Here is a 23,718-nt window from a genome sequence, read left to right on the forward strand (position 1 = left end):
TTCAAGTGTTTTTTATTTCATTTTTCTAATACGGTTTTAGAGGTAAAGCTAGGTAAATAAAGCATTTTGCGATTTTTTTTACGGATGGGTACTCCAATATTTATTTAGCTTAATGCCTCGACGACTAATGGCCATTGTATCCGGTACCTAGTGTAGTGTGTGCGTTGAGTAAATGTCTTGTTACTTAGCAAAGTCGACGTCATTCGGTGAGTACCGATCCGACAAAGATAGAAATAGTCCACGTGGTGAGACCGCTCCCGTCTGAAAAAAATTTCTGATTCGGTTTCTTTGTGGATTCCTATTCAAAAATGTCCCCTTTAAACAAATCTGAAGGGTGCCAGGCGGAATTTTTGGGCAGAAATTGTTTTAAACAATTTTTTAAACAAATACAAAAGATCCTGTTTTTTTGCTCTGGAACATATATTTTTAGATTTTTTGGGTCAATCTAAACAAGAAAGGTATCTTGTAATTTTTCTCAGAAATTGATAGTTTTGGAGTAGGCGATTTAAAATCTGAAAAATGCGAAAATACGCATTTTTGAGGCTTAAAAACTCATATTTAAATTAGTATTTTTGAGGCTGCCAGATACTTAGATTGAAGACTGAACATTCAGCTTCAAGATTCTGAAGAGTGATCGCGTCATATGAGCCATATGAGGGTGAATTTTTATATGTTAAAACCTACGATCCTGGCGCATGCGCATTATAACTTTGTTCTGATTGGATGTTCAAATGACATGTCAAAAATTATCCAAATAGGCAGCTGTGGTTTGGACGGTTGACGGTTTGGTTATGTATGGTTGTTGCGTTTTAAAATTTGTGGAAAGAGAAACAACAAAGGTTAGTTAATAGTTATACTGCCCTTTTAAATAGTTTTCATATTATATTTTTGAAGTTAAACTTCAAAATGTTTTAATTTATGTATGTATCAGTCCAGAAAAGGTGTGGAAATAATATATTAGTGTTTTTAAATATATTTTTCTACAAACGTGTTAAAAATGCAATTTTTAGGACTCCATAGGAGCGTTAAAAATGCTACTTTAAGGCACTAGTGCTTTTAAGGCACTGCTGTTAAAAGTGAATTGTCAAATTGTGAAACGTCAAAATATTTATATTTCATTTATTAACATTAATATTAATAATGCAACTTGCGCAATTTGAAAAAGGTGGTTTAAAAGGTTTTTTATTATAATTTTTTGTCTTTGGATTTGTCTTCCTTGGGCGTAAAATAATAAAACATCTATTTTTATATTTCACTTGTCACCGTGATGTATAATTATGTATATCTGAAAGGTAAGTAGCATGCGGCTTGATGGCCTTGTTGGTAGAGCATTGGACCAGAGATCAAAAAATCGCGAGATTGCGGGTTCAAATCCTGGACGATTCATATTTTTTTCTTTTTTTTTTAATATTTGGCATTGTTTTGGTTCATTTTTGGTAATTATTGTTAATTTTTTGTATTGTAACTGTTAAGTAGGTATATTTATTTCGTTGAAATTATATTATAATAGAAGTATAACTTCTTACGTGCGTACAAAGTACACACACATTCTTTTTTAATTGTTAAATATACGTGTTTATCCGATTTTTTGCCGGTGCGGTGCGCTCCGTTTCAAAAATGTCCAATTTTCCTCCGAAAAATATTTTTTCTAGATTCTTTGTGATATTCTAAATAAAATAAGTATTTTGCCATTTTTCTCAAAAGTTGATAGTTTTTAAGTTATAAGCGATTTAAAATCCGAAAAAAACGCACTTTCGGATTTTAAATCGCTTATAACTTTAAAACTATTAACTTTTGAGAAAAATGTCAAGAAACATATTTTCTATAAAATGTCCCAAAGAATCTAGAAAAAGTATTTTTCGGAGGAAAATAGGACATTTTTGAAACGGAGCGCACCGCCCCGGCAAAAAATCGGATAAACACGCATATGTATTTAACAATTAAAAAACAACGGTATAAATTAAAGTTAGACGCGATCACTCTTCAGAATCTTGAAGCTGAATGTTCAGTCTTCAATCTAAGTATCTGGCAACCTCAAAAATACTAATTTGAATATGAGTTTTTAGGCCTCGAAAATGTGTATTTTCGCATTTTTCAGATTTTAAATCGGCTATAACTCAAAAACTATCAATTTCTGAGAAAATTTACAAGATACCTTTCTTGTTCAGAATGACCCACAAAACTCAAAAATATATGTTCCGGAGCAAAAAAACGTGATCTTTTGTATTTGTTTAAAAAAATTGTTTAAACAATTTCTGCCCAAAAATTCCAACGATGTAATTATGGAAAGGTGTGTATATAATTATGGGAAGGGAAAAGTGGGTATATAATAAATAAACAACAATAAATATAAATAAATAAGGTTTTATTGAGATGAAATAAACAATAATTTCTGTTATTTATGTTAAAAAAACGACATGTTTGTTGTAAAAATTTATATAGAAAGTTTTATGTATCTCTTACCTAGATATACAAATTTTCAAAGGTAGATACCTACCTATCTAATTTATTTTTAATTTCTGTTTGAATTGTCTCTTGTATTTATTAAATATTTTATTTGGTGCTACTCTAGTGTGCGGTCTACCGTCGCGTTTATAAACGCATAAATAAGAATAATCAGATATTGTTTTAATTGAAGCGTTTATTTGAAAAACAACGCTTGTCCAAAAATTACAATTTTGGCAAATCAAGTTCTACATAATATGTACAGTTTTCATGACCATTTTTCAGTGCGTAACAATTTTTCGATTTCTCTCTAACGCATTAAATTGTATGTGACAGAAAAAAGGCACGTCGGTGATTACATTTATAACATTTCTTCTAGTTGTCGATAGATGGCGCCATAATCAAAAAAGAATTATTTATTAAATAAAATAATACATAATATTATTAATATAATCTGTACAATTTATAAGACTATACAAATCAAAGAAAATACCATTTTATAAATGCAATAGACACAATTGATTTGTTTTTATTCCAAATTGAAAATAAAATGTGACAACTGTCAGATTTAACTAAAATGTCATGTTAGAATAAATGTGTATTATCAGGGACTTACCTTTTTTTCTATAATTTGTGACTCACTGAAAAATGGTCATGAAAAGGAGAATATCTAGTTTACTCCGGATATCTGAGACTTTTATTACACAACTGAATGTGTCAGATGGATAAACTACTATTCGATGAGAAGAATACATAGTCGAATTTAAGGCTTCAATTTTACAAATTTTCTATTTTAAAATTTTTCTAATTTTCAATTTTTTAAGATTTTTTTGTCCAGAAAAATCAAAAATTCTTCATTTTCCATATAGGCCTGGTTTCCACGTACCAAAAAAAGTTGATTAATAGCACGCTGAAAATTTGTTAATAGTTTAAGGGCCGGTTGTTCGAACCATTCGAACGCTAATCAACAATGATCACTATCAAATATTTAATTACTGTCAGCAAAACTGTCAATGTCAACTTTTATTGGGTTGCTGAAAACATAATTGATTAAAATTATGAGATTAGTTAATCAATTAACATAACAATTATTAACATAATTGATTAAGTAATTTCATATTGTTTTCAGCAACCCAAACAAAGTTGACATTGACAGTTGGTGACAGTAATTAAATGTTTGATAATGATCATTGTTGATTAGCTTTCGAACAACCGGCCCTAACAGTGTCTAGTCGGACAAACTTTGATGGGAACACTGGAACAGGGGAAGTTTTAATTATGGAACAGGTTAAAAATTTGGAACGTCAGATTACGAAAACGCTCCATGTATTTTGTCGAACACATCCAATTGATTTGTTAACGTTTCATTAAACTCTCATGCAAAAATCAGACTGGTGTTTGTAATAATGAAAACCTTGAGAATTAAAGGTTTTAATAAACTAAAATTGTACATACATTATGATTGACAAACTGTGATATAATGATATGACAATGACATGACATTGACATGAGTGAATGACATAATGACAATAATAACAATAATAGTTATGCAGAAAGGAACACCACATTCATCCACGCTGTTAGTTTCTGACATAATCTTGTAAATGGGAAGGAGGCTTTCTTATTCGCTTTTGCAATATCAGTTCTGGGGGAACTGAAGTTGAAGTAGTTGGACCGTCACCAGGAGCAGAAAAAGGTTGTTGAAGTTGACTATCTATGGTATTAATTTCTTCTACACTGTTCAATGGTTCCATGTTTTGATTTATCATGGGGGACTGGTTTTCTACATGTTTTTCATTATCTTCAATAGTTGCCTCATCTACTGCCAAAAGGGAAGTATTTCCTCTCGGAGCTAAGTGTCGGACCGATACTGTGGTTTCATTTCCATTTGGTAATCTGACATGTGCATAGTCTGAATTTGCTTCTAGGAGTTGGACTTCTTCCACCAGAGGTTCATATTTCGAATTTCTAACATGTTTCTTGAGGAAAACAGTTCCAGGAGTACTAAGCCAAGTTGGAATAGATGTACCATTTGTTGATCTTCTGGGATGATTAAACATACGTTCGTGTGGAGTACAGTTAGTAGAGGTACACAGTAAAGATCTAATTGAATGTAAAGAATCAGGTAGTACATCTTGCCATTGGTTTATGTGAAGATTTCTAGATTTAATTGCTAGTTGAACTGTTTTCCAAATGATACCATTATATCTTTCACATTGTCCATTTCCTTGAGGGTTGTATGGAGTTGTATGACTGGAAGCAACACCATGACTTGTTAGGAATGATTTTACCTCAGCAGACAAGAATGAAGATCCTCTATCGCTGTGAATATATGCAGGAGTTCCGAAAGTAGTAAACAACTCAGTTAAACAACTGATGACTGTTGAAGATGATAAATTTGAGCATGGGAATGCAAATGGAAACCTTGAATATTCATCTACAATATTCAGCAGATATTTATTTTGATTGTTAGATGGTAAAGGTCCTTTAAAGTCTATATTCAGTCTGTCAAAAGGTGCTGTAGCCTTAATCAAAGTGCTTTTGTTTTTGTAAAATGTTGGTTTAATTTCAGCACAGATTGGACAAGAAGAGATAGTTCGTTTGACATCTTCTAAAGAATAAGGTAGATTTTTACATCGTATCCAGTGATAGAATCTGGTTATTCCAGGATGACACATTGTGTTATGTAAATTGAATAAATTTTTATCTGACATAGTGGGGTGAATAGCAGCAGATATTCTTGAAAGAGTATCCGCAACAATGTTTTGATTCCCAGGTCTGTAAATAATTTCAAATTTATAGCAGGACAGTTCTATACGCCAACGCATTATTTTCTCATTTTTAATTTTAGATGTTGATTTTAAGTCAAACATAAAAGCAACTGACCTTTGGTCTGTAATAATTTTAAAGTGTCGGCCCATAAGATAGTGTCTCCATTTTCTTATGGATTCCACAATTGCATAAGCTTCTTTTTCAACACTTGAATGATTATGTTCTGTTTTTGAAAGTGTTCTTGAATAAAATGCTACTGGTTTTCCTTGTTGTGTAAGTTGAGCTCCAATGGCAAATTCGGAGGCATCTGTTTCAACTGTAAATATTTCATTTTCATCAACAGAAGTGACTACTGCTTCTACAATGTCCTGTTTCAGCTTTTCAAAGGCATATATTTGAGTTTGATTTAAGGGAAATTCTTTGATATTGACAATAGGATGTATCTTTTCCGAAAATTTGTGTATGAATTTTGAATAGTGGGCGAACATTCCTTGAATTCTTCTTAATGAAGTGATATTTGTTGGTACTGGTAAATTGATAAGGGGTTGCAGTCTTTCAGCATCTGGTTTTATAGTTTTCTTTTCAATAGTATATCCAAGTATATTAATTTGAGTCATGCAGAATTTCGATTTTTCATCGTTTAAAATTAATTTATATTTCCTTGCGATTTCCATAAAGTTTTGTAGATTCTTGTCATGTTGTTCTTTTGTTGTTCCACAAATAGTGACATCATCTAGGAATGCAAATGTATCTGTTAATCTTTCATTCTCTATTATGTTGTTAATCGTTCTTTGAAAACATGCTACTCCATTGGTGACACCAAATGGAATTCTTGTAAACTGATAGAGGTTGCCACATGCTTCAAATCCAGTATAGATTTTCTCATGTTCTAGTATGGGAATTTGATGATAAGCACTTCGTAAATCGATTGAACTAAAGTATTCATATTGAGAAATTTTATTTACTAAAATTTCGAGATTTGGTAAAGGGTAGGCATCTAGTTCAGTAAATTTATTAATAGTTAAAGAATAATCGACAACCATACGTTTTTTATGATTTGTATTACTAGTAACTAGTACTTGTGCTCTCCATGGAGAATTGCTTGCTTCAATAATATTTTCTTTCAATAATTTTTGAATTTCAGTGTCTATGAATTTGGAATCTTCAAAGGAATAGCGTCTTGATTTTACGGCGATAGGTTTGCAGTTTCCTGTTAAATGGGCAAACAGTGGGTATGGTTTTACAATTGCTGTTGTTAGATTACAGATTGAAATTGGAGGTTTCTTACCATCAAAATTGAACTGCACTCCAGAATGTTTATTAAGGATATCATGACCAATTATGACATCTGAGCATAGGTTTTCTAGAACATAAAGTTTAAAATTTTTATAGGTATGTTCAGATATTTTTAGGTTAACAATGCAAAAGCCGCAAACTGGAGAGTTTAAAGATGAGGAAGCCATTTGTACATTTAAATTTGTAGGGAATATTTGTAGTTGATTTTGAATGGCAATACTATTTGAAATGTAACTGTCTGTACTACCAGTATCTACTAGAGCTTCAACCTCAGAATTATTTACATGAATTTTTATTATAGCTTTTGATAAACAGGACGGAGAAGCAGCAGATAGCATTCCAACTAAAGCAGCAGATGTTTTGTTATGAACATGTGATTTTTGTTTTTGATTCTTACTTTTACAGACTTGCTCAAAATGTCCGAATTTACCACAAGAGCATTGGTGATTTTTAGCAGGACATCTATCTCTAGTATGGCGACTTTTTCCACAAAACCAGCATTTTGAAAAGGTAGCTGCGCTAGTCAAGTTGTTTTGATCAGTTTCGTGTGCAGTATTCTGAAGGGTGTTATCAGTAGTAATAGAATTTACAATAGAATTTGACATAATATATGAATCTGATTGTTGTTGGGCCATTTCTAAAGCTCTGGCTGAATTATATGCTTGATCTAATGTTAAAGTGGCGCTTTCAAGTAGTCTTTGCCTAATATTTGAAGCACTTAAACCTCGAATAAAAGAGTCCCTGATGTAATCGTCTTTATTTCTATCAGCAGACACTGCTTGAAAATTGCAATCCTTACTTAAGTGTTTTAAGATTAGTAAATATTGATCAATGGACTCACCCACTTGTTGCTTTCGTGTAGATAATGTGTGCCGGGCAAATATTTCACTCTTTTGTTTTATGTATAGTTTTTCTAAGGTAGCAGTTGCATCAGTGTAGGTGGTACATTCACCTATAGCTTCATATACTACAGGATTTACATAATTCACCAATAAATTCAGTTTATCTTTGTCTTCAGAAACATTAGCTGCTTCTAGAAAGTTTTGAAAGGTTCTCTTCCAGTGTGTCCAGAGTTGTGTTGCATTTGTTGAATTGGAATCGATGTCTAGTCGATCAGGCTTGAGTAGTTTATCCATTGTTGAATAAATTTTAGTTTATTAAATTGTAATAATGAAAACCTTGAGAATTAAAGGTTTTAATAAACTAAAATTGTACATACATTATGATTGACAAACTGTGATATAATGATATGACAATGACATGACATTGACATGAGTGAATGACATAATGACAATAATAACAATAATAGTTATGCAGAAAGGAACACCACAGTGTTTATCACCAAGTGGGCATTGTAATGAGTGGAACATGTCAAATGACGGGAATCATGTTGGTTAGTAATAGCAGTCTGACTTTTGCATGAGAGTTTAATGAAAGGGTAACAAATCAATTGGATGTTCTGTCAAAATACGTGGAACGTTTTCGTAATCTGACGTTCTAAATTTTTAAACTGTTCCACAATTAAAACTTCCCCTGTTCCCATAGTTTGTCCGACTAGACACCATTAAGCTATTAATCAATTTTTTTTGGTATGCAGGATCCAGGCCTATATGTAATGTAATGTTAATTTATACTTTTATAACGATAATTTCCACCTCTTTTTTGTTCGCAATGTATGTTTTCCATCTTGCCGGTTATTAGCACACTCATCACTGTATAGTGATGAGTGCACTAATAACTGACAAAATAACAGCAAAGACGGAAAACATATGTTGTGAAATAAAAAGAGAAGAAACTAATAGAGGCGAGAAATTATCAAGAGACCTGGAGGTCTACTTTATATTGAGAATTTGCCATCTTTAACCGTAGCGAAATCAAACTGTCACGGGAAATGTGAAATATAATAAAATCAAAAAAATAAAATTCCCATGCCAATGACAGTTGCCAAACTCTTCCGACACATCTTAAGTTTTGAAACTATCAATATAATGTAAATTTATAGGTTTCTCTTAGTAATTTCACACCTCTACCAGTTTCATCTCATTTTATTCCATAACATATCATGTTTTCCATTGTTTGTGTTATTTTTTCGGTTATTAGTACACTCATCACTGCATTTGATAAAATCAGGTTAGATTAATAAGAGATTTTATAAATAAAAAAAGATAGACTGTATCAAATGTTTTTATTTAGCGACTTTATTTTATTTTTGTTATTGGTTACTTATTAAATACAAAAGATAGTAAGAGTATTTTATCTAGTCTTCGTAGACCCAAGTTTTGGCAGCTGGTGTCCAGGGTACTAATTCCTTTTCAGTAAACCACAAGTCGATTTCCTTGTTTGCTGATTCAACAGCGTCTGAACCGTGGCAGATGTTACGTCCTACTTGGATGCAGAGGTCTCCTCTGATGGTGCCAGGGGCACTGTCAGCGGGATTGGTAGCACCTAGGAGAACACGACCGGTTTTTACTACTCCTAAACCTTCCCATACCATTGGCACTACTGGGCCAGAGCTCATGTACTTTACTAGACCTGCGAAGAAAGGTTTGCCAGCTAAGTCAGCGTAGTGTTTCTTCAAAAGTTCTTCAGAAGGCTGAAAAACAGAAAAAGAAAATTAATGGTTACAGCACTAATAGTAATCAAATAAACATTTTACATAGACATTATATACACTATTTGGAACCATGCGGGAAACTTTTTTATTATTAATTTTACGAAAAATAATTATTCTTCATAAAATAATCTCTATGGTCTACTATGGTCTACAATCTGTGATATACAGGAAGTTACAAAAACTCGCAAAAAGCTGAAGAACAGAAAAGCTACAGGTAAAGGCAGAATATCAAAAAAATTACTGAAATATTGTGGAGCAGCAATGACAAAACAATTAAAAAAATCATAAAACACTAAAATACCAGAAGAATGGAGAATCAGAGAACTGATTCTACTATTCAAAAAAGGAGTTAAAAGCAGCCAGAAAACTATTGAGGTAATAACTTGTTAAATACTACTCTGAAACTTACAATTAAAATTCGAACAGGGTTTTCGTACTGGAAATTGTGTTCAGATGCAATACTCGTCATAAAGTAAATTACTGAGAAATCACTCGAGTATAATAGACCAACATTTCTGGGTCTGATTGACTTGAAGAAAGCATTTGACAGAGTAAGACTCATAAATGTAAAATGGAAGTAAGAATAGATTGACAACTTAGGCAGCAGAATAAGACAGGAGGACTCATTGAGCCCTATATTTTTCAATTTAATCATGAATGAAATCATCAAGTGTCTACAAAGGTACAAAGGAGGAAGATACAGGATGGAAAACAAAAAGTCTGCAAACATAACCACAGATTTAACATGAGAGCAAAATAATTCATAGGGCTTTTCTTCTATCGTCATTTGTTTCGAGCTCCTGTCATATTTCGTATAATCCATGTACAGTGGAACCCCGATTATCCGTCTCTCCATTAACTGTTACCTCTGTTAACCGTCAGGGTCCCTACATAAGTTATATTATTGACTACATAAGAAAAAATTTAGTCAACAATTCATTTTGTTTTTGAGCATGGCGATAAACCAAACAAAATTCTCTGAAATGTACAGTTATGCTACCACAGCATTTGTTTATGTAAACAATTTTTGTTTTTATTCACGTGGCAACAGAGGTGGACGAAACAGATTCAGAAGCTTCTACATACTAGGAATTTGATGGTGGTGATGCCGATGATGCTATTGCAACTAACAAAGATTTGTGTAAAGAGGCTAGAGAAGCTGAATTGCACATGCAACAATTTTATCAAGTGATACTCTCGACAAGAAGACGCCAACAAAGTAGATTGCATGACCTTACGCCGATTAAGAAATTCAGCTGTTGCAAAATGTGAAGCAACAGCAACAGATTTCAGAATATTTTAATCCCAATTGATTCGATTGTACGAGCACAGATACCTCTTATATTGTCAAACAAAACATACAAATAAAATTTAAGGGCTGTATTACAGTCCCTGGCCATATTATTATGACCATCTATGAATTTTTACAAAAATCAACTATTCCACTAGGTGTGTTTTGTTTAAAATATGATTTTTAAATTAAATTTTGTGATGTAATGTTAATGTTATACATTAACTATATTATATTTAATAATAAACACCAAGAAAACATTTGAAAATATTACATATTTATATACTTTTTAATATTTTGTTGAACTTCTGACCTTAATCAGATGGAAAATATTTGGGAGCCTTTAAAACGAGTATTTTCCGATGAAAAGGTCACTAACGAAATTGTTTTGATTAAAGAACTAATATATCATTGAAACCACAATGACAAATTAAAGGAAAAAAAAAATTTAGCTACATTCAGAATATGTCAAGACAGATACAAGCGCTAATCAAAGTTAAAGGGGCTCAACAAAATAATGAAAAAATAAAAATATGTGATATTTTTAAATGTTTTATTGGTGTTTATTATCAAATATAATACATGTAATAATAAACAGCAATGAACCATTTGAAAATATCGCATATTTGCATTTTTCAAATATTTTGCTGAGCCCCCTTCTAACTTTGATAACCGCTAGTACCTGTCTTGGAACACTTTGAATGCAGTTAAATTTTTTTTGCTTTAATTTGTCATTGTGGTTTCAATGATATATTAATCTTTAATCAAAACAATTTCATTAGTGACATTTTCATCGGAAATTTCTCGTTTTAAAAGCTCCCAAATATTTTCCATCTGATTAAGGTCAGAAGTTCAACAAAATATTAAAAAAATATAAATATGTAATATTTTCAAATATTTTATTGTTGTTTATTATTAAATATATTATAGTTAATGCATAACATTAACATTTCATAACAAAACTAAATTTAAAAATAATATTTTAAACAAAACTTACCTAGTGGAATAGTTGATTTTTGTAAAAATTTATAGGTGGTCATAATAATATGGCCAGGGACTGTATGTAGTTTTTTTTAATGTTCTGTTAACCGTCTTTTCAATTATCCATCATACCCTTGGTCCGGTGCCCTGACGAATAATTGAGGTTCTACTGTATATTAATATACACCGATTATACAACATATGCCAGAAGCTCAAAACAAATGGCTGTTATTGAAAAGCCCTATCCAATCAGCAAAAAACCAATCAGATGTAAAATAGAAATTTATGACTTATGACATCAGTATAGAACAAATAGTGGAGGAGCGAATAATATAGCAGGAGACATGAAAGATATGGGTGTGGAGAAATGAATAGACATTGCTCAAGACAGAGAAGAGTAGAGACATGTTGTCGAGTCAGCCAAAAAACCACGAAGTAAGTAGAATTACACTGACCAGCTATGGAGACCCTGATAACTGCCTCAGCAAGTTAATTTGGGAGTAAGTCCTGACAGAAGAAGGCCCTTAGAACATGCACAAATGAGATGGATATATGGTCAGATTTAAAAACAATAGGGCTACACACTGACTCAACTATCATTCATAACCCTTCAAGATGGAAGTGAGTTGTGCAGTCAGCAAAGACCCAGCCTGAATTGTAATGCTACGAGAAGAAAACTAACCTTCTAGGCCTTGTACTTTCAATAACAGTATTTTAGGCTTTATTTTTGGTGTAAATCTGGTGTATTCTAGAATATTTTTGTTCTCCTGGATAATAGCGATAAATGTATTCATTGATTATAATAATATAGGCTCTTTTACGAAATTTATGAAATGTAATTCCCAACCATCTGGTCTGGTCATGAACAACAAACCCCAATGGAAGACTTATACTAAAAGTTTATAAAATAGGGAATAAGAGAACAGTTTTTAGAATACCCTTACTTTCATAATTTTAAAAATGTAACCATATAGGTATGTACTGAAATACAACATTTTGGAGAAATATACATTTTAAGGGATTCAATGCATGGTTGATAATTTAATTAAGATAATTAGTTTGCACCTGATAACAACCTTGAGTTTAGTCACAAGTTTTAATTGCTGCTAGAACGACCAAGATAATTCTACTGAATTCTATTCTAGGTACTTTTATAAATTATAAATGTATTAAGATATAGCCAACGCTGTATTAAAAATATAAAAATCGATATCTATCTACCAAGGCGCCAGACACCAGACACCGACCGGCAAGTTAGGACGACCTTGCCATTTGCCATGTGGTGTTATCTGAATAATTTAGATATAAAATCATTGTAAATTACTTACCCACATGAATTTCATTGCTACTAGACGGAATCCTTTCTGTTCGAACCTTTTGATAATTTTTCCAACAAGGCCCCTTTGGACACCGTCGGGTTTGATCATTATAAAAGTTCTTTCTTGGTTGGCGGCCATTGCTCTAAAAAAATAATAGAATATCGCTAATAGAGTACAAATCATACAAACAACCCGACGGTCGGACAAAAAGTGAACGAAATTTTATTTTCGTAAAAAGTTATTTCCGTTGACCGAACACAAGCATCGAACACAACCATAAACACAACCAATGAACAACCAGAACAACACAAGCAACTAGGTGCGTTCGCGGGTTCAGTTGACAAATTGTCGCCGACAATTTCTAACTTCACTTAAGGCGGCTGCACAATTGACCGGGAACGGGAACGAGAACGGAAACAAAGTATCAGCAGATTCACAATTAAATGGTTAACAGCTGTTTTGTGTCATTGTCACTTGTGCTGTTAATTATTTTTCTTCTCAAAATAAATTTTGTGGAACGATCTTTTTCTAATTTTATTAAAAGAAAATGTCTGTTAACTCTAAAAATATGGATTTATTTGATGACGAGCTTTTAATATTTTCGTTTTTTATGATCTTGGACCTAATTTACACAATATGTGTTCAATCACAAAGGTTTGTCAGCATAAAGACAAAAAGCATATCATTCAAATATTTATATTATTATTATGTATCTAATTACCATATAAGTACGTACTATGATCTACATCAATCATCATACGGATGAGGACATTATTTTTCCAATAAATAAATCAATCGTTCGTCATTTTTTTTAATGCAAAATGTATAAAAATTGTCAGTAAAACTACTAGAGTCTGTGGCACGAAAAAAGAAATTTCGCAAGGCTATGATTGGCCACAAATTTTAGGCTTGCGATTGGTCAAGAAGCGACCATGTCAACTTGTCATAACTATAACCTCAGAAATTTAAAAATTTATCAACGGTATAATATACATAAAATATTATTTTAAATTTATAACGGGTTTATGCCTTTATGGTTTATCTTATTATTATACACGTGGAAACCGATATTCGTTCATAAGTTCACATGATTTTTCAGTTCTAGTGAAATTAGAATAATTGGCTTCTCTCCTAAATATATTTTCTGTTAGAATGGATTCAAAGGACCTATTTACAAATTACCTATTTATGAATAAGCCAAATTTGGATCAGAAATATTATGTGCTAAACTTTATTGCAGTTTCTTTTATGTGTTTGACCAGCTTAAAAATTCATCAATTTGAACACCTAAAAACATTGTATGATCAGTTACTTCAAGGTTCATATTGTTTAGTTCAACAGTTTGTGGTTTTTCATGAATGTATATATTAGTGCGGCATTAGGCAAACTAGACACTACAAATAAGTTTAAAGGTGATGTAAATGATGCATATAGAGCTTTTTGAACTCTGTCTCCTATCATATTGTTACAACATGTTCTTTAATATCAAAACGCATAACTAATAATACCAACAGAAATTGGATCAATACTGAAATTCTTCAGCTTAGTAAAAAGCTAAAAGATTTATTTTGACTAACAAATGTTAGTGGTAATCCAGATTTAATGTTTAACTATAAAATACAAAAGGCCAACTTTATCCGTAAGGTAAAGGATACAAAACAAGTCTCCTATCAAAGTTATTTCTATAGTGCTATGTATTAAGAGTATGTATAAGTCAAAAATGAAATTTTTTTATTAGGACCTTTCAAAGTCTTTTTTACCACTGATAAAATAACTATTACAAATAAATATCAAAATAAGATGTGTCAAAATAAGATCACATCTTATCGTAGTGACAAAAAAAAAACAAACCACAAAAAAGAATACATTTATTTTAAATATTAACATTAATATTTTTATTTGTAAAATGTATACACTATGTGTTCTTGATAAACATCAAGTATAATATATTTATATTATTTATTAACATAGTATGTAGTTACGGCCAGTGGATAGTTTACAGGCTGGCTTATCTAGGAACCGATTTTTTAAATTTTTACCTCGTTTAAATGCACCTCTTGCGTCAAAGTGACGTTGCCAGTGGTGTACCTAGAATAAGTTGATTAAAATTAAAAAATCAAAATAACAAAAATAAATTTTACAAAATTTATCAAAATGGAAAATATAGAAAGAAGTTTTTTTGAATAAAATGGATTACGGTCTTAATATGGTTTAGTTTCTTATTTTATTTTTCAACACTCACGAAATTTTTGACAAGCATTGACTTTTTGAGATTTTTTGACTTTAGACATTTATCAAATCCGTACGACACTGCAATTTTACAGTATTACAATATAAAAATTAAAGTGTAAACTATTCAGTGAACGTAACTGTACATTAGCTGTAATGAGTAGGTAAAATAAGAAGTAAAAAATTGTAATATAATAACCATGTTTCACTAATTAACAATATCTAATATCTCTAATACATTTACTTTTGATTGAGACTGGCTGAATGACTATAGTCCAAGCAAAAAAAATATCAAAATGGTGACGAAATATGATTAATAAATTAGTAATTAACTATTTTACTTTCTACTTTGGTAATACCTTATTAATTATACAGGGTGTCCCGAAAAGATTGGTCATAAATTATACCACATATTCTGGGGTCAAAAATAGTTCGATTGAACCTAACTTACCTTAGTACAAATGTGCTCATAAAAAAAGTTACAGCCCTTGTAAAGTTACAAAATGAAAATTGATTTTTTTTAATATGTCGAAAACTATTAGAGATTATTTATTGAAAACGGACATGTATTATTCTTGTGGCAGGAAGATCTTAAAACAAAATTATAGTGAAGTTTGTCCACCCCATAAAAATGTTACGGGGTTTTGTTCCATTAAACCCCCCCAAACTTTTGTGTATGTTCCGATTAATTCATTTTTGTGATACCATTAGTTAAACACAACGTTTTAAAAACTTTTTTGCCTCTTAGTATTTTTTCGATAATCCAGTTTTTATCGAGATGCGGCTTTTTTTTTAATATATTTACATAAAAATTTTATAGGGGTTTTGTTCCTTTAAAGCCCCCAAACGTTTGTGTACGTTCCATTTAAACTATTATTGTGGTACCATTAGTTAAACACAGTGTTTTTAAAACTTTTTTGCCTCTTAGTCTTTTTTGGCAAGTCACCTTTTATCGAGATGTGGCTTCTTTTTCAAAATACACCTAAAAATGCAAATTATAAATAAATTTTCAGATTATTAACAGGTCTCTTTAATCGTACTTAACCATATACAAATATGTGGTGGATTCAACAAATATTCAAAATATGTCGATAATAAACACTGGCTTATCGAAAAAGTACTAAGAAGCAAAAAAGTTTTAAAAACATTGTGTTTAACTAATGATATGGGGATTAATACTAAATATATAAAGACTAATAATGGGGATTAAAAGAACAAAACCCCCATAAAATATTTATGGGATGCATAAATTTCACTTTAATTTTTTTATAAGATGTTGCTGCTATAAGAATACCACATGTCCATTTTCAATAAAAAATCTCTAAAAGTTTTCGATATACGAAAAAAAATCAATTTTCATTTTGTAACTTCAAAGGGCTGTAACTTTTTTTTGTGTGCACTATTGTATATAGATAAGTGAGGTTCAATCAACTTATGATGTACATATATATCTCCAGTTCTGTCTCACATCATCAACCTATCTGTCAAGGATGGCAAGTTTCCAAGTGATATTAAAACGGGAGTAGTTAGTCCAATTTTCAAAAAGGGGGATCCATGTTTGGTTGATAATTACAGGCCAATCACTGTAACAAGTGTACTCTCTAAGATTATCAAAAAGTGTATTTACAATAAAATGTTAAGTTTTCTGAACAAACATTATATCTTAAATAAATGCCAGCATGGGTTTCTTCCTAACAAATCTACAGAAAGTGCTTCTATTTCATTATTTAATTATATCCACGCTGCTTTGGATCGAAAAAGATATGTGGGTGCACTCATTTTTGACTTAACTAAGGCTTTTGACTCAATTGACATTGACATTATACTGCATAAATTAGAAGCCCTTGGTTTTCGGGCCATTTCTTGAACTGGTTAAGGTCATACTTACAATATCGTAAATTCCTAGTAAAAATCGATAAGAAGTCATCTGTTTTTAATCTTGATCAAGGTGTACCACAGGGCTCCGTATTAGGACCCTTAATATTTCTTTTATATGTCAATAATTTGATAAATTTTATATGTGGAAATGCAGATAGATTATTAAGGAAGCCGACCCCGCATAGGGATAAGGCAAAGAGAATGATGAATGATAAATTTGATAAATTTTTTAACTGCAGATCATACAGTTCTCTATGCAGATGATTCAACAATTATTGTAGTTGACTCGTCAACTGAAGTCGGAACCCTTATCCAAAATGAACTTGGTAGCACAGGAATTTACAACCTGGTGTAAAAGGAACTCTTTAATGGTATATGATGCAAAGAAAACTATTTGTATGCAGTGCTACTCGTGCAGTTAGCCATCCCATGATTATAAGATCACAGTTAGTTCTGAGGAAATACCTTTTAGTGATACATTATTTCTTGGTAGCATTCTAGAAAGTAATATGACAAGGGATGAAAACGTTACTAAAGTCTGCAAAAAAATGAATAAGGGTTAGTATGCGATCCTTCAGTTGAAAACTCTATTTAATACCAATCAATTGATAAGTGTGTACTATGCATTGGTTTACTCATATAATATATGAGTCATATTATAGCCTATAATGTTGTCTTGTAGGGAAACTCTTCTAGAGTTTTTGTAACTAAAAAGAGAATTATTAGATTGATATTTAATATCTATCGATAATAGACAATCATGTCGTAAATATTTTATTGATCACAGACTGACTTTCCATGCTTTATACATTTATAAGTGCATTATTCATGTTAAAACTATATTTCAAAATTTTACTCTCAACTCTGACTATCATGATTACCCGACAAGGCACGGGAGGATGATAAGCGTATGTAAACATTCCACAACTCTTTTTGAAACTAGTCCTGATTTTACAGGATCTAAATTTTACAATTGTTTGCCACTTGATATGAGAAATGAAAATAATATTCAAAAATAAATTAAAATCATGCTTGATAGAATTATGTGTTTACAACCTAAATGATTACTTTGACTTAATAAAAGACTACAAGGAATGAGGACCGACGGGTTCAGAGACACTCTATATTGCATATCTTTTTTTATTAATTTATAGTTTGTTGATTATGTTTTATATAACTGTCCTGTATGACTTGTTGATTATGTTCTATGTAACTACATATATGGCTTGTCCTATACTGCAGTGCTTAGAGAAAACACTGTATCTGCAAAAATTAAATTTTTACTTCTTTCTAACCCAAATGTGCATATATGTCTTATTTGCTTACTAAAAATGACGTAAGTTAAACCAAAACACATTAAACACACCGCATCTTATGCCGTATCTTGTGTAAATGTATACGAATACTTTAACAAAAATTGATTTTACTCATGTGATGTCTGCAGATACGGTGTTTTCGCTAAGCACACTATCATCTAAATGAATTAATAAAGATATTCTATTCTATAAACAGTGTTACATTTGCCAAATTTATTATGTGGGAACCAATCTTTAGTTTTCGTAAACAAATCTTTAAAATTTTCTATTGCTTTCTAGTTACGTTTCTTTATGAGTGTTTCCATGTTTTCTGTATCTGGTCTTATAGCATCTTCAAAGTATTTTAATTGTTGGACCTGGTGGTTTGTTAAATTTGAGTTTGATCACCAGTCTGACTTAATTTTCAAGTATATCAGGTTTTTTTTCTGTTTTGTTAGGGGTTTAGTGAACGAGTTCCTAGAGTTGATCATCTTTATATAGATCCCTGCTTCTCTATTTGTTCTCAGTATTCCTGTGTATTCTCCAATAGATATACTCTTTCATTCTCTACTCATTCTATATAATATTTCAAAATATACTTGAGATGTACTTTTTGTAAAATAAAATAAATTTGTTTTTAGATAAGTATGTGCTTTTATTTCATAAAATTTATACATAAAATAATATTTTTAACTATGGAAAATAGTGCTCTAATACACATATAATCTACAAGCTACAGAAAACCCCTGGTCATATTATATTATTTTAATATGTTATTAGTTGGAAATTATAATATTTATTCAAAACATGAGAACAGCTAGTACTGCCACGATTATTGTAATTCTGTATGTATGAAATACAGTAATAGCTGCCAAATATACAAAATGAAGGATGTACTGCAACAAATCTACATGAAGCTTTTAATTTAATAAAGTTTATGTAGTGGAAGATAGCTGTCAAACCTGACAAACCTTAATTCGTTTGGTTCAAGAAAAGAATAAACATGTTGGAAGAACAACCTGTCCTTAATCTTTAACTCATAGAGTGGAAAAATAGCTACGCATCACTCTAGATCTAGACAAAGTGTGTGTATGTGTGTGCGGAACACTAAGAATTTGACTGAATATTACATTTGGCATTTTTCCAATTAAAAGAGATACATCAGATAGTAGTCATGTCTTGAAAAAATTGTGTCTTCTATGATAATAATTGAATCCTATGCTGGAACAATGTTTGCGTAACCACAATAGTTGTATTTTGGTTTTCCAGGAACAAAGTTCTATATGTGCAAAATAATGTACTGCCGAGCATTGGGAATATTAAGACTTTACTTGATGCATCCTAAAATCTATCATGTTATCCTCATAAAGTTGCTTTTTTCAAATCATTACTACTTGCATGTTTTTCAAAAGTTGTAGACAAAATCTGATTTGGCATTTACAACATTGTTCCTGCATAGGAAAAAAATTTGAAATTGAACTAATTTGGTAACACTTATTATATTCAATGTTTTGTCTTACTATATTATACAAGAGGAAATATCTGCATCTAATAATAACAATAAAGGTCTGCATTTTTTGTTCAAATTCAAACAATACACAAAATATAACATGATATAATATAATCATATACCGTCGGCCTCAGTGCCAAATCTTGTACATATGTGCATGTTGTGAGATTTTTCAGGAAATGAAAAAAACTCTTATATATTTTTTATCTTTATCAGAATTAATATCATTTTGCCGAAATGTGTTAAAAAGTACTATACTCTTTAAATTTAGAAATAATATTAAGAAGATTATATCAGTATTATGTGTTGTAATTATAAATAAAAAAATAGTGGATTTTGTCAATAATGTACATATGAGGTTTGGCTCTGACAATGACGATATACCTCTATGCACAAAATACTAAAAAAAATGCTGAAGATCAGTTGGTACCGATTTCAAGAAATCAGCACCTAGACTTTTCATCTTAAGCAAGAGAAAAAAAGCACAAATTGAGCATTTTTAGATTAATACATCAATAAAAGTAGCAACATTAAATCTTCAAATTAACAAGGGTCTACACAACATACCTGTATATTTGGCTAAATATCGTTACATAATTTGTAGCATCATCCCATAAGCACAATGTAAATATGAATGCAAAGATTGCATTTATCTCAAAACTTTGTTTTTTGCAGTTAGGCCACTGTTGCTCTGTGTCCCTTATGTCAGTTCTATAAACAGTGATGAGTGCGCTAATAAATTAAGTTGTGAGATAAAAAGAAATAAAACTAGTGTAGGTGGGAAATTTAGCGATACAAACCTATACATTTATATTATATTTATTGTTTTCCACCTTTAGATGTATTGGACGAGTTTGGCAACTGCCACTGTGACAGTTTTAGTTGAAATACTCATCTGATACGTCTAAAGGTGGGAAACAATAAGTAAAATGTAAACTTATAAGTTTTTATCGCTAAATCTACCACCTCCACTAGTTTCATTTCTGTTTATCTCACAACTTAATATTTTCCACCTTTGCGTTATTTTGCCGGTTATTAGGGCGCTCATCACTGTATAACTTTTTTAAAAAGATATGTTGGTAGTGAGTTTTTGATAATTTTGTGGAACAGACAAGCAGCATGTAGAAATCTTCTCTTTTCCACGCTCAACCATTTTACATGTTTTAAATTTGTGACAAATAGGCTGGTGTCTTTTGAACCCCCCGAATTCTTCCTCTGTCATCTGATCGAATACAATGTCCATATGGGCCATTCCACGAATATACGTCTGTTCTAGACCATCGCGACAACGAATATTTTAGTGTGCAACATAAGAAGTACGAAACTAAATTGCAAATTACATTCTTCTTTATTGGAATAATTTTTACAGCCATTTACTTTCGTACTTCTTATGTTGCACACTAAAATATTCGTTGTCGCGATGGTCTAGAGCAGACGCGCAGACGTGGAATGGCCCATACACAACATCACCATAGTTAAATTTTGATAGGACTAAACTTTCGCACAGTTTACTTTGTATGACTGACAGCAGCGATTATGATTGTTGGATGCAGCAAAATTGTTCTTAAACATCGCCAACTTTTGATGAACTATCTTCTCATATTCAGTGATATTTTATTCATTGTGTTTCTAAAAATAGTATATCTGATTAGAAAATTAACATTTCTGTAGCAATTTCTGTATTTCAAGCAATTATTTTTTAATGTGACAGGCTTTATAGATTCTTTATACCTCTAAAATATGTCATTGCTTACCAGTAAAATGTTATCTATCTATGCCCTCAGTTTCATTTATTTTGCTTTCAGACATGCAGCTCTTGGATTCTCAAGATTTTACATCTCATTTTACATTTTCTCTTTAAATATGTTACATCTTTCTAAAGCATATATTTCTTTAGGAAATTATAAATCATTACAATTACATAATATTATTATTATTCTTCTATATTTTGTTTATTTTTATTGGATATTGCACAGACATTAAAACAACAAACAACGGTCAACTAAAATTTAAATTCTAGGTTATATCTTATGATCACAGTCAGCTTTCTAACCAATCGCAAGCCGGGATTTTGTGGCCAATCATAGCCTTGCGAAATTTCTTTTTGTTTGGTGCTACAGACTCTAGTCACACACATCTAACAAATTTTCTTCTCTTCTTCTTGTAGTTTCATGGGCTCCACCTCTTAGGTACTTGGCCAGTCCTCGTATTTAGACTAACTGGAAGGGAATCCTCTTTTCAAAGGGTCTGGATTTTTCCATATTCCCTTCTTTAAATTCATTGTGATATGATTTTCAAATAACTATTTTTATTTTATATTTTAATTTGAAATATTGTTAAAAATTGATTGATCTTTCTTAAGGTTTGGTCATTAATATTATGTAAGAGATTTTGTATTGAAATAGGGGTTGGACTTCCTATATTAACTAGTTCCTGATACAGGTCAAATTGATTTGTTTTGTTAATTGGGCATTCAAGTAACATATGAGTTATACTTCCTATCTGTCCACATTCACAAAAAGGAGTATCACTACAATTAATTTTAAACAAATGGTCTGGTGTGTGACAATGGCCCGTTCGCATTCTAATATATAGATGTTAAGTGCCTTCGATCCACAAATGTGAATTTGTGGAACCAAGGGTTTATAGAAAAATCACTTTGGCATTGTTGATACCATTTCCCTTTAGTTTTAAACTGCTTTGTCCATTCAACTTTAAACTCGTTTACAATTTTTTGTTTAATAAAAGGCAAAAAGTCAAATTTATCTATTTTAATGTCTGCAGGAACATTTAAAGTCTTGCCTATATTTGCCAATTTATCAGCCTCTGTATTCCCCTTTACTCCAGTATGGCCTGGAATCCAAGCTAAGATTATATTAAATCCTGCTTCCATTGACTCAATAATAAGTCTTTTAGTTAGGTTTACAATATGGTTGTTTGTCCCCCAGGTGGTGTTATGTAATTTTTGGATAGCACTTTTAGCATCTGAAAAAATTATTGCTTCTTTAATATTTTTTTCAATACAAACAGATACTGCCTTGTTAATTGCAATAATTTCTGCAGTGCATATTTGAGTGTGCTCATGTAATCTGGATGCATAGTTATAATTGATTGAAGGTATGTGTACCCCAAAACCTACTGTCCTCGACTCGGGATCTAAAGAACCGTCTGTAAATACCCATGTATAATTTCCATATGAAGCTGAAAATTCATTAAGAAATTCCTGATGAGTATAGATTTCCATTTTTTTGTGGGTTGAGAAAATTGTCTGAAATGTTCCCGTAAGATAATTCAGTTCGATCTGAAAGCAGGATTTAATATTCTCTTTATATAGATTAATGAGGTATTTGTCAAAATTATTTTTGATTTCAATCAAATATGGTGGCTCTTGTGATTTCCAAAATCCTATTTTATAATTTACTTTGGTTCCCAACTCTGACAGGATTTCGTTCAGTGGATTTTTCAGATCAGCTAGGATTTTCAGATAGAACTTAGCGCACAGTATTTTCCTTCTTGCATCTAATGAAATTTCTCCACTTTCTGCTAGCAAAGCATTAGTGGGGGTAGATCTCATACAGCCCGTGATGATTCGTAAAGCTTTAAACTGAATTTTATCTAATATTAAGAGTGGGGACTTACTACAGGGTTTTAATATTGCACATGAATAATCCAAATGGGGTCTTACGATTCCTTTATAAATTAATGAGACTGTATGGGGGTTTGCTCCCCACCAGGTTCCACATATTGCCCTCATTATATTCAAACCTTTTTGAGCTTGTGTTTCGATACGTTTAATATTTTCAATCCAGTTAAGTCGATTATTGAATATTGTCCCTAAATATTTAATTGATTCTCTAATAGGAATTATCTCTCCCTCTATTTTACCGGAATATTATTGATGATGTTTTTCTTTTTGTTAAAGATTACTGCAGAGGATTTACCATGGGACAAGGGTAGTTTATTTTCTGTTAACCATTGAATTATGTGAGTAAGACATATATTAGTTAATCTTATAAGATTATTTATATCTTCACCAACTGTTATGAGGGCTAGATCATCTGCATATTGAATTAGCCTGAAATTAGATG

The 23,718-nt window shown here is 31.3% G+C and overlaps 2 protein-coding genes and 1 long non-coding RNA gene across 3 annotated transcripts; all 3 read right to left on the reverse strand.

Moving 5' to 3' along the window:
• Positions 1-3,876: 3,876 nt before the first annotated feature.
• Positions 3,877-7,649, reverse strand: LOC126888012 (uncharacterized). The gene is made up of 2 exons (XM_050656003.1): positions 6,944-7,649; positions 3,877-3,884 (listed from the first exon to the last, which is right to left on the reverse strand). The coding sequence occupies exons 1-2, from the start codon at positions 7,647-7,649 to the stop codon at positions 3,877-3,879; spliced, it is 714 nt and encodes a 237-aa protein (XP_050511960.1).
• Positions 7,650-8,681: 1,032 nt separating this feature from the next.
• LOC126888369 (nucleoside diphosphate kinase) lies at positions 8,682-13,028 on the reverse strand. The gene is made up of 2 exons (XM_050656566.1): positions 12,728-13,028; positions 8,682-9,106 (listed from the first exon to the last, which is right to left on the reverse strand). The coding sequence occupies exons 1-2, from the start codon at positions 12,899-12,901 to the stop codon at positions 8,771-8,773; spliced, it is 510 nt and encodes a 169-aa protein (XP_050512523.1). The 5' UTR covers positions 12,902-13,028; the 3' UTR covers positions 8,682-8,770.
• Positions 13,029-17,770: 4,742 nt separating this feature from the next.
• On the reverse strand, positions 17,771-21,761 carry LOC126888371 (uncharacterized). The gene is made up of 2 exons (XR_007699527.1): positions 21,385-21,761; positions 17,771-21,259 (listed from the first exon to the last, which is right to left on the reverse strand). It is a non-coding gene; the product is annotated as an uncharacterized LOC126888371 (long non-coding RNA).
• Positions 21,762-23,718: the final 1,957 nt, after the last annotated feature.

Source organism: Diabrotica virgifera, chromosome 7 (assembly GCF_917563875.1).
Source record: "Diabrotica virgifera virgifera chromosome 7, PGI_DIABVI_V3a".
Lineage (NCBI taxonomy): Eukaryota > Metazoa > Arthropoda > Insecta > Coleoptera > Chrysomelidae > Diabrotica > Diabrotica virgifera.

Coding starts and splice junctions, on each gene's coding strand:
- LOC126888012 (XM_050656003.1), bottom strand. CDS start 7,649: ATGGATAAACTACTCAAGCCTGATCGACTAGACATCGATTCCAATTCA.
- LOC126888369 (XM_050656566.1), bottom strand. CDS start 12,901: ATGATTTGTACTCTATTAGCGATATTCTATTATTTTTTTAGAGCAATG. Junction 9,107..12,727: donor TAGCAATGAAATTCATGTGG/GTAAGTAATTTA, acceptor TCTGTTTTTCAG/CCTTCTGAAGAACTTTTGAA.